We start from the raw sequence: 12,500 nt of genomic DNA on the forward strand, positions 1-12,500 counted from the left end.
CTCCGTGTGTCTCCGTGTGTCTCCGAGTGTCTCTGTGTGTCTCCGTGTGTCTCTGAGTGTTTCGGTGTGTCTCTGACTGTCTCTGTGTGTCTCTGAGTGTTTCGGTCTGTCTCCGAGTGTCTCTGAGTGTTTCGGTGTGTCTCTGAGTGTCTAGGAGTGTCTCTGAGTGTCTCCGTGTCCCACCTCTCTGTGGACCCGGATGAACTCCCGTGGGTCTCCCTTGGCCCACGGTGGGAGGATGACGTCTCCCAGCTTGGTTCCGTTCTGTTTGGCTCCTGGTTCATCAAACACACAGCAGAGAACATCATGAACACTGCGGCACTGGACTCACTTCTCTCAGAGGTTCTGACACTGACCCGGGTCAGATCAGGTCTCAGAGGTTCTGACACTGACCCGGGTCAGGTCAGGTCTCAGAGGTTCTGACACTGACCCGGGTCAGGTCTCAGAGGTTCTGACACTGACCCGGGTCAGATCAGGTCTCAGAGGTTCTTACACTGACCCGGGTCAGGTCAGGTCTCAGAGGTTCTGACACTGACCCGGGTCAGGTCAGGTCTCAGAGGTTCTGACACTGACCCAGGTCAAAGTTGTTGGAGTTGAGCAGGAACTCAGGCAGGTAGAAGAACTCCGGGATGAGCTCCTTCACGTCGGCCATGTTGTGTTTGGAGGCCGAGAGCCAGGCTTCACGCACGCTGTGGAACATCCTGTCGGCCAGGTCGAAGTGACCTCCCTGGAATCACACAGGTGAGACGGATCAGAACCAGACAGGTGAGACGGATCAGAACCAGACAGGTGAGACGGATCAGAACCAGACAGGTGAGAACAACACACTGACAATAACTAACTAACATTACAGCTCCATCCATCCAAAAAAATATCAAATTCCCTGAATTTAATGTCTGGAAGAGTTTTTAAAATTCCTTGTAAGTCCCTGACCAGTGGGAACCCTGTAATAAGGAATTAAAAACACCTTCACATTCTGTAACTGAGCTCAGTGTCACTTTTAAACTTCTTGTTGAAATATTCATCCGAAGTTTGTGAGACATTTTGAGAATGAAACTGAGGAGCTCAGCAGTCGGTCATGAAAGTCATGGAGGTCATGAAGGTCATGAAAGTCATGGAGGTCACGAAGGTCATGGAGGTCATGAAGGTCATGGAGGTCATGGAGGTTGAGTTCAGGTCGAACCTGCAGTCGGAGGAAGATCTGCGTGAACGGCTCCATGCGGACCAGGTAGGAGGCCACGATCATGGCGGAGGAGTAGTGGGTGCCGTAGTGGTACGCCGGGGTTTCACCTGGTGGCCGACATCAGCAACAGCAGTCAATACACACAGTATTTACCCATTGCAAAAAAGTTGGAACACTTAGAAATAAAATATAAATAAAAACAGAATGATTTCCAAATCATATTTCACTGTAAATAAACCAAAGACAACAATGGTGTTTTAGGAGAAATATGTTTGTATTTTGAATTTGATGGCAGCAACACGTCTCAAAAAAGTTGAGCAGCTGAAATCAGGCAAGAATGGGATCATATTTCACTTTCAAAACTCCAGAAATTGGTCTCAGTTCCCAAAGGTTTCCAGAGTGTATACTCTTTATAAAACAATAAATGTTCTCAGTTTCAACGTTTGATTTGTTGTCTTCGGCCTATTTTAATTTAAATGAGTTTATGTGGTTTTAAAATCATCACGTTCTGTTCTTATTTACATTTTACACAATGTCCCAACTTTTTCAGAAACAGGGTTGTACAGAGTTTCTATTAGAAAGTCTTTACTGTGTCTACTTCATGATACATCCCATGATAACGGTCTTACCGTTGGGGTCCTCCCAGTCCTTGTACCTCTTCTTGTACTGCGTCAGTCGGTCGTCGGTCTGCGCGCCCATCGGCTTGGACAGGTTCCTGAACGTCTTGGGGTTGTTCAGGTCCAGCTCCTGTCGGCAGACGGACAGACGGTTACAGACGGACTCACCTGTTCTGACTGAACTCTGAACCCTCAGACCAAAAACGCTGAGTCACCTCTGAGTCGAAGTCAGCCAGGATCCAGGGGAACACCGGGTACTGCATCAGGTCGTTGTAGGAGCGGCCGGCCAGCGTGTTCAGGTGCATCAGGTACTGGAAGTTACTGATCTCTCCTCGCTGGAAAACACACACACACACACACACACACACACACACACACACACACACACACACACACACACACACACACACACACACACACACACACACACACACACACAGACAGACAGACAGACAGACAGACAGACACAGACAGACAGACAGACAGACAGACAGACAGACAGACAGACAGACAGACAGACAGACACACACACACACACACACACACACACACACACACACACACACACACACACACACACACACACACAGACAGACAGACAGACAGACAGACAGACACACACACACACACACACACACACAGTGAGGTTTGGATGATGATGATGATTAAAGTGTAACAGAGAAGCTTTTCGAGCCGTCTCACCTCCCATCTTTGAGTCACTGATTTCTCTCCGACCAACGTGCTGAGGAGTCCCGACCTGACAGACAGACAGACAGACAGGCAGACAGACAGGCAGACAGACAGGATCACATTAGACAGCTCAAGGCTGCTTTTATTTTTCTATTTTAAACTAATCATTTTCATGTTTTACTCCAGAATTCCTTCTTTCTGAAAATACATCCAACATAAAGATTAAAACCATGAATATGAATATCTGCGTGTTCTGGTTCTGATCCGTGTGCTGAGCCACGGTGGACTCACCCCTGCTCCACGCTGGTGTTGGGCCTCTGGCCTGAAACCGACTCAGAGCTGTCGGCCAGCGAAGGAACCACCGCCAAGAACCTGTAACCCAAACAGGAACATTCATCAGGTTCTTCCAGAGGAACCTCAGACAGGAACATTCATAAGGTTCTGCAGATGGAACCTCAAAAAGGGACATTCATCAGGTTCTTCCAGAGGAACGTCAGAGGAACGACACTAAAGGAGGTACCGGAACAACTGTTCATCTCTCTGAAGACTGCAGTTGAATATGAAACAGCAGCAACCTGTGAATTCCGTCTTTTCAAACAAATCCAGATTATTCAGTAAAAACAAACTGTAAACATGCTGTCGTCACAACGCTGCAGATCTCTGGAGGAGGAGAGGCTCAGAAACACCGACAGTTACAGAGGCTTTTATAAACTCTTTGAGTTGCTGAGGTTAGCAGCATCAGTCAGAGTGTGTGTGTGTGTGTGTGTGTGTCTCTCTGTGTGTGTGTGTGTGTGTCTCTGTGTGTGTGTGTGTGTCTGTGTGTGTGTGTCTCTCTGTGTGTGTGTGTGTGTGTCTCTGTGTGAGTGTGTGTGTGTGTGTGTGTGTCTCTGTGTGTATGTGTGTGTGTGTGTCTCTGTGTGAGTGTGTGTGAGTGTGATCGTGTGTGATCGTGTGTGTGTGTGTGAGTGAGTGAGTGAGTGAGTGAGTGAGTGAGTGAGTGTGTGTGTGTGTGTGTGTGTGTGTGTGTGTGTGTGTGTGTGTGTGTGTGTGTGTGTGTGTGTGTGTGTGTGTGTGTGTGTGAGTGTGTGTGTGTGAGTGTGTTTCTGTGTGAGTGAGTGAGTGAGTGAGTGAGTGTGTGTGTGTGTGTGTGTGTGTGTGTGTGTGTGTTCAGTACCTTTGGTAAACTTTGTTGCGGACTCCTTTCTGGAAGGCCAACAGGTAGTTCCTTCCATCTGCTGAGAAAACTTCGACGGCCATTGGCTGAAAGAAGAAGAAACAAATCAAACATCAGCACGAGAGAGACGACAACTTTACAGGTGCAACAAGTACAATATTTATTTTAAAACGTTTAAAAATAGGCTAAAGTTGTCTTGTCCCCAGAAGGTGAAGGGTGGGAGCAGGCCGACCTGCAGCAGGTAGCGTCTCTTGTGAACCTCCTTGATGTCTTCGTAGGCGAAGATGCTGCAGGTTCTCTTCAGCTGGCTCTGACCCTGCCGCGCTCCTCGGGGGATGATGGCTTCGTGCAAACTGTCAGACGACACAGAGATCCACTCAAGAAACATCCACTCAGTTCAACTTTCACTTCAGAAAAAATGTGGTGTTCACAATAACATTCAGATATTACCAACAAATATAAATATTAGAGTAAAGCTACTGCAGTTTAGATGAAACTAAATAAATACATAAATGACACTAATTGCAGAGAAACTACGAACCTGCTTTTAAGTCAGAATGAAATCCAGTTAGACTGAAGGAAAGCTGTGACTACCCAAAGTTTACTGTTGATGAAATGAAATGTTTCAGTCATGCAGGCTGAGAGCTGAAACTAAACTAAAACTAAAGAGGAATTAACACTGAAACACCTGCAGGGAACATTAACGTTATTAATGTTATGTTCATGTTTTCAGGTAACTCGGTTTTCTTCTTCTCTGTTTTTTTTCCACTGAAAAGCAGCTTCGTCCCTCAGATGATAAATATGTAAAATCTTTGCTGAGTTTCAGGACGCATGCTGCGTCAGCAGCATGACATCATCGCAGCAGCAGTGAGCCCACTGCAGCAGCGTCCCCACTGATGATGTCATCCTCCACACAGCCAACAGGCTCCTGAACTCTGAACGGACCTACGAGGTGTCCACACCTCTGTATGAAGGGACGGAGACAGAGTGAGAGACAGAGATGGAGACAAAGACGGAAATAAAGACGGAGACAGAGATAGAGATAGAGATAGAAATAGAAATAGAAATAGAGATAGAGATAGAAATAGAGATAGAGATGGAGATGGAAACATAAATAAAACCAGATAGAGACGGAGACAGAGATAGAGACAGAGATGTAGACAGAGAGAGACAGAGACAGAAAGGGAGACAGAGATAGAGAGGGAGATAAAGACAGCGATAGAGACAGAGATAGAGACGGGGACAGAGATGAAGATGGAGATATAGACAGAGATAGTGACATAGATAGAGAGAGATAGAGAGAGAGATAGAGTTAGAGATAGAGATAGAGATATAGACAGAGACAGAGACAGAGATAAAGATAGAGATAGAGTCGGGGACAGAGACAGAGATCGAGACGAAGACAGAGATAAAGACAGAGATAGAGACAGAGACGGAGATAGACAGCGATGGAGATAGGGAAGGGGACAGAGATAGAGACGGAGATAGAAACGGGGACGGAGATAGAGACAGAGATAGCGACAGAAATAAAGACAGATATAGAGACAGAGATAGAGACGTACACAGAGAGAGACAGAATGAGACAGAGACAGAGATAAAGACAGAGATAGAGATATAGATGGAGACAGAGATAAAGACAGTGACAGACAGAGATAGACGGAGATAGAGAAAGAGATAGGGACAGAGACAGAGATGAAGATGGAGATAGAGACAGAGATAGTGACATAGATAGAGAGATAGAGACAGAGCTAGACAGAGATATAGATGGAGACAGAGAAAAAAACAGTGACAGACAGAGATAGACAGAGATGGAGATAGAGACAGAGACAGAGAGTGACATGGATAGAGAGAGATAGACATAGAGACAGAGATAGTGACATGGATAGAGAGATAGAGATAGAGATAGAGACAGAGATAGAGATATAGATGGAGACAGAGAAAAAAACAGTGACAGACAGAGATAGACAGAGATGGAGATAGAGACAGAGACAGAGAGAGATAGAGAGAGATAGACATAGAGACAGAGATAGTGACATGGATAGAGAGATAGAGATAGAGATAGAGACAGAGATAGAGATATAGATGGAGACAGAGAAAAAAACAGTGACAGACAGAGATAGACAGAGATGGAGACAGAGACAGAGATAAAGATGGACACAGAGAAAAAAACAGTGACAGACAGAGATAGACAGAGATGGAGACAGAGACAGAGATAAAGACAGAGATAGACATATAGATGGAGACAGAGATAAAGACAGTGACAGACAGAGATAGACAGAGACAGAGATAAAGACAGAGATAGCGATATAGATGGAGACAGAGATAAAGACAGTGACAGACAGAGATAGACGGAGATAGAGATAGAGATAGGGACAGAGACAGAGATGGAGATAGAGACAGAGATAGTGACATGGATAGAGAGAGATAGAGACAGAGATAGTGACATGGATAGAGAGAGATAGAGATAGTGACATGGATAGAGAGAGATATAGATAGAGATAGTGACATGGATAGAGAGAGATATAGATAGAGATAGTGACATGGATAGAGAGAGATAGAGATAGTGACATGGATAGAGAGAGATAGAGACAGAGATAGTGACATGGATAGAGAGAGATAGAGACAGAGATACTGACATGGATAGAGAGAGAGATAGAGATAGAGACAGAGATAAAGATAGAGATATAGACGGGGACAGAGACAGAGATAAAGACAGCGATAGAGACAGAGACAGACATAAAGACAGAGACAGAGACTTAGACAGACAGGGAGACAGAGATAGAGATAAAGAAAGAGACAGAGATAGACAGAGATGGAGATAGGGACGGGGACAGAGATAGAAACGGGGACAGAGATAGAGACAGAAATAAAGACAGAGATAGAGAAAGAGATGGAGACAGAGAGAGACAGAGATAGAGACGGAGATAGAGATAAAAATAGAGACAGAGATGTAGACAGAGAGAGACAGAGACTGAGATAAAGACAGAGCGAGAGACAGAGATAGAGATAGAGACGGGGACAGAGACAGAGATAAAGATAGAGACAGAGACAGAGACGGAGATAGACAGTGATGGAGATAGGGACGGAGACAGAGATTGAGACAGAGATAGAAACGGGGACGGAGATAAAGACAGATAGCGACATAGATAGAGAGAGATAGAGATTGAGACAGAGCGAGAGACAGAGATGGAGACAGAGATAGAGATAGAGATGGTGATAGAGATAGGGATGGGGACAGAGACAGAGATAGAGACGGGGACAGAGACAGAGATGAAGATGAGAGACATAGATAGAGACAGAGCGAGAGAGATAGAAACAGAGACAGAAATGGGGACAGAGATTGAGATAAAGACAGAGACGGGGACAGAGATAGCGACAGATATAGAAATGGGGACAGAGATAGAGACAGGGCATGGACGGAACCTACTTGGGCGGCAGTGTATCGATGTCCCTGATCTCCCGGGACACGGTCATGGTGTAGCCGTCGATCACGTAGAAGTGCTCCTTCCCGAAGAGCAGCAGCCCCTCGCTGGTGTCCAGACCTTGAACCCGAGCACAGCGGTACATGTGCTGGATCTGGAACCGTGATTGACAGGTGATCAATTTCAGTTTTGAGGAAGAAGAAGAAAGTTCAATTCCTCTGAGCAGAAACCGGCGGCTGCAGGTGAAGTTTGATCTGCAGCAGTGTTCAATTACAGGACACGAAGATGCAAGAAAACAAGTTTAGTGAGAAATACTGCTGCGGCCTGCTGGGTAAATACATGACCTCATCAGGTCTACTAGTCACACAGGTTCATGACCTCCCATGTGACTAACTGTCTGTTAAAAAGCTCTCATTCACTTTCTATGATCCATATGAAGGTTGGCCCTCCATCGTTGAGGGACCAACAGATGTCCTGTTGCTTTAAGACGAGGGAGAAGCTGCAGTTTGTAATTTCAAGACAACCGGAAACAAGAACCGTTTTTAACGTCTCTCTGCTGAAGGACCTTTTACACTTGGTGTAATTGCACCATTGTTTATCTGTATATATGTCTGTTTATGTTTTATACGTCTGTTTATGTTGTATATGTCTATTTCTGTCTGTATCTGTGTTTGCACGTTGAGAGAAGTTACAACTGGAGTCCCATTCCTTGTATGTGCAAACACACATGATTCATTTCTGCTTTCATCTTGTTCAAGGTCCTGCTAACGTTTAGTCATGGAAATTATTTGCAAAGACAATAATAAAAAGCTGCCCTCCACAGTTTTCCCGACTTGAGTTGCACTGATGAGGTTCAGTCTGAAAACAACTTCCACATCAAGTCTGTAATTTAAAGGGTGAAGATTATCAGATCTCGTCCAGGACTGGACATCCAGAACTTTACACGACTGCAATATAAAACAGAAAACTGCAGAAACTAATGCTGATCAGGTTCTATAAACGTTACAATACAAATTAATCTCCTCCAAAGATAACTATATTGTTATTTAATGACGCAGTGAGTGTGTGTGTGTGTGTGTGTGTGTGTGTGTGTGTGTGTGTGTGTGTGTGTGTGTGTGTGTGTGTGTGTGTGTGTGTGTGTGTGTGTGTGTGTGTGTGTGTGTGTGTGTCTCCTCCTAACCTTCTCTCCCTCCTCCAGGAGGCGCAGCAGTGACGTGTTGTCGGTCCGCTGCTCTTCTTCAGGACCTCCGGACTCCAACAGCTGCTCCTGGAGCTGCTCCTGACTGTCCTCATCAGCACCGTCCGCCGTGGACCGGGACCGCTTCAGAGGAGCCTTCACCAGGCCTGCAACACGGTAAACACGCTACAACACATGTACAACCAGCACACACTAAACACGCTACAAAACATGTACAACCAGCACACACACTAAACACACTACAACACATGTACAACCAGCACACACACTAAACACTCTACAACACATGTACAACCAGCACACACACACACTAAACACAGCACACACACTAAACACACAAAACATGTACAACCAGCACACACACTAAACACACTACAACACATGTACAACCAGCACACACACACACACACTAACACACTAAACACACTACAACACATGTACAACCAGCACACACACTAAACACTCTACAACACATGTACAACCAGCACACACACTAAACACACTACAACACATGTACAACCAGCACACACACACACTACAACACATGTACAACCAGCACACACACTAAACACTCTACAACACATGTACAACCAGCACACACACTAAACACGCTACAAAACATGTACAACCAGCACACACACTAAACACACTACAACACATGTACAACCAGCACACACACTAAACACTCTACAACACATGTACAACCAGCACACACACTAAACACGCTACAAAACATGTACAACCAGCACACACACTAAACACACTACAACACATGTACAACCAGCACACACACTAAACACTCTACAACACATGTACAACCAGCACACACACACACTAAACATGTACAACCAGCACACACACTAAACAACACATGTACAACCAGCACACACACTAAACACTCTACAACACATGTACAACCAGCACACACACAGCACACACACTACAACCAGCACACACACTACAACACATGTACAACCAGCACACACACTAAACACACAACAACACATGTACAACCAGCACACACACTAAACACACTACAACACATGTACAACCAGCACACACACTAAACACACTACAACACATGTACAACCAGCACACACACTAAACACACTACAACACATGTACAACCAGCACACACACTAAACACTCTACAACACATGTACAACCAGCACACACACTAAACACACTACAACACATGTACAACCAGCACACACACTAAACACTCTACAACACATGTACAACCAGCACACACACTAAACACACTACAACACATGTACAACCAGCACACACACTAAACACTCTACAACACATGTACAACCAGCACACACACTAAACACTCTACAACACATGTACAACCAGCACACACACTAAACACTCTACAACACATGTACAACCAGCACACACACTAAACACTCTACAACACATGTACAACCAGCACACACACTAAACACTCTACAACACATGTACAACCAGCACACACACTAAACACGCTACAACACATGTACAACCAGCACACACACTAAAAACACAACAACACATGTACAACCAGCACACACACTAAACACACAACAACACATGTACAACCAGCACACACACTAAACACACAACAACTACGCTATTTTGTGGGCGGTTCCAGAACACACGGCCCAAAGACGCCGGTTCTGACCCACCGAGTTCACGAAGGATCTATTTCTGTGAATATCGTCGATGTTAGCAGTATACTATCTTGAATTATAGGAGTCCTCGTTTCTCATATATTTGATGAACCTCCTTTATCGTGTTGAAATCAGAAGAACTTTTTCCTTGAAATAACTTCTCCCTTCCTTAGCTCCGCCTCCTCACCTTTGACCCGGGCGATGGTGTCCTCTCCGTGCTCCGGCTCGTGGTGCGCCGTCTCTCCCTCCGTGCTGTGCTCAACAGAGTGCTGATACATGCCGGGGTTCCCGGACAGCAGACGCACGTAGTACTCCTTACTGTCGTAGCTGATGGCCCGCCGGTACCGTAGAGGCTTCTGGGGAGGAGGAGGGGGAGAGGGACGAAGGTGAGGCTGTGCAGCAGTGCATGCTGGGGGACGACTGACTTCACCTCCATGCAGACTAATGCGCAACAGAAGTGGAAGTCTGGGTTAGTTTTGTTAAAGTTTGATTCGTTATGTTCAGACTTTGTTCTCCAAGGATGATTTCTGTATGATTTAAAGATCTGATCCTGGAACTATAAAGCCCCAACAGAAGATCTGTAGAGACAGCGAGTCATTCTCTCCGAATGCAAAACTAAATGTTTATTTTTCTCTTTTATTTGTATTTATTTATTCTGTAATATTTTCTTCCTGCTATCGTAGAAGACAAACACGCTGCGAGTCCAAGTTTTAACTGCAATACGAGAAACAAATCGGACTCGCCTGGCAGAAACAGGTTCTATATCAGCCTCCAGCAGAATCAGTGACATCACTACAAGCTGCTGTGACAGCACCGACCTGTCAGCCTATCACAATGTTTCACACATCTGCAGCGTCATGCAGCCACAGCAGTTAAACCCAGAGCACATCAGGAGGCTACCTGGACACAGTGGAGGAGCCCCGACAGAGCGGAGGGGATGAGGGCCACCGGGGGGTGGGGGGCACCGACCTGCTGCCAAGTTATGTTTCAAACCAACAGAACATCTATGCTGGACCTCTGGTTCTGTTTGAAGCATCATTATACAACAAGTAGCTCCACCCCAGAGATCTGATTGGTCAAACCATCATGACATCACACCCTTCCCATCACCAGAAATATCCCTCCACCTCCTCAGTGGGAATATAGAGTTAGAATACAATTTCCTACAATATATAATATAATGTAGTTTCTACTTGTTGTAGTTCTATTAAATGACCCATTTGGTGAAGTCGGGTCTCTTTTGGTCCTTTTTGGTCGCTCCGAGCACCCGTACCGTAACACCACGGATAGTCACACACTTACAGTCCTAGAGGAGGCTAGCTGGACCGGTTTGGTTTGAACCTCAGACTGTTTATAAAAGTGTTCGTAGCTTTCAGGTCTGTAAAATGGTTCTGATCCAGAAGTGTCTTCAGCTGCAATACCAGCGAGTGCCACTAGAGGTCGGCTCCAAAAAGCCTCCGGCTCCATAGACTCCCATTCAACTTCTCTCATCAAATCCAAAGTGAATAAAATGTGTCCATCAGTTATCTCGGTGTTGTTAGCTAAAGTCACTCCTTCTTATTAGTTTTCTGGAGGTCCATCTGAAAATAATCCCTCATTCATTAGAAAAGAAGATTCAAGAAGACCTGGTTTTGGGGGCGTGTCTTTCAATCAGATCAGTCAGATCACACAAACAAAACATTTTATATTTTGAGAGTGAATTGCTCCACAATATGAACACGTTGACTACATGTTTTATTATTTATCATGTATGTATTAACATGTTGATTGCATGGTTTATTTAGTTGGTAACTTCTTTTTAATCACTATTTTACACTGCAGGGTGTTTTAACATCATTATTGGACTGAGGCGCTAACATGGTTTAAATTCAGCATAATGTTGCACACAGACGATGATATCTCTGATCTCACAGGACGGTCTTTTTCTCTTTAATCTGCTTCTATCTTATGATTTTCTCTGGAAATGTTCAGTTCCTCCTGAACAAAAGATTTATTTCATTTCACGTTGAGCAGACCAACAGCGGTCTGATCCTCCACCACGCTGCTGTTAAACAGGCCTCGTTATCAATGAACCCAGAGAGTTTCATGAGGCTTCCAGGAAGATTTAATTGGGATCAAGAGGAGAAATGTTGAAGGAGGACATCTGCTGCTGCTGAGGCGTCCAGCCAAGAGAACCAAAACCAGAAGCCTCTTATTGAATCTGTCAACCAGCCTGAAACCGCCGCGGAGCAAGTTCAATGATAAATGATGGATCAAGGGTCCGACCGCATCGTTAAAACATCGTGAACGAGACAGAAAAGAGACCTGAGGAGTTTCTTCATGAAGGGTGTGAAACTCTTATGTATTTTTCACATTTATCGTCTCTAATACATATTTTATTAAAAACATTTGTATTATTTGATCTGTTCAGTCAAACTAGCAGAACGATGGATTTTAAATCCTCTTCGTGTGATTGATTCATTTTTTCACGAAAGTAAATCAGTCAACTTAACATTAAAATTAAAAAATGTTGTTTTCATGTGTTGCAGCTAGCAGACAAGCTAACGGAGCTACGTGTGTCA

The 12,500-nt window shown here is 44.8% G+C and overlaps 1 protein-coding gene across 6 annotated transcripts in view; it reads right to left on the reverse strand.

Moving 5' to 3' along the window:
* The window catches only part of wdfy3 (WD repeat and FYVE domain containing 3), a 110,310-nt gene that overhangs the window by 9,877 nt on the left and 87,933 nt on the right, over window positions 1–12,500 (reverse strand). For all 6 annotated transcript variants that reach the window (XM_069718776.1, XM_069718774.1, XM_069718777.1 and 3 more), the window contains 12 exons: window positions 10,127–10,295; window positions 8,267–8,430; window positions 7,092–7,240; window positions 3,897–4,017; window positions 3,665–3,750; window positions 2,782–2,862; window positions 2,503–2,557; window positions 2,016–2,135; window positions 1,813–1,930; window positions 1,184–1,290; window positions 574–727; window positions 184–275 (listed from right to left, as the gene is read on the reverse strand). In XM_069718776.1, the coding sequence (XP_069574877.1) occupies window positions 184–275; window positions 574–727; window positions 1,184–1,290; window positions 1,813–1,930; window positions 2,016–2,135; window positions 2,503–2,557; window positions 2,782–2,862; window positions 3,665–3,750; window positions 3,897–4,017; window positions 7,092–7,240; window positions 8,267–8,430; window positions 10,127–10,295 (1,416 nt within the window). The remainder of the gene's footprint in view (window positions 1–183; window positions 276–573; window positions 728–1,183; window positions 1,291–1,812; window positions 1,931–2,015; window positions 2,136–2,502; window positions 2,558–2,781; window positions 2,863–3,664; window positions 3,751–3,896; window positions 4,018–7,091; window positions 7,241–8,266; window positions 8,431–10,126; window positions 10,296–12,500) is intronic.

The sequence above is a fragment of the Brachyistius frenatus genome, unplaced genomic scaffold, assembly GCF_029030835.1.
Source record: "Brachyistius frenatus isolate BFR_SWC_R1_liver_20210118 unplaced genomic scaffold, ASM2903083v1 Contig_199, whole genome shotgun sequence".
NCBI lineage: Eukaryota > Metazoa > Chordata > Actinopteri > Embiotocidae > Brachyistius > Brachyistius frenatus.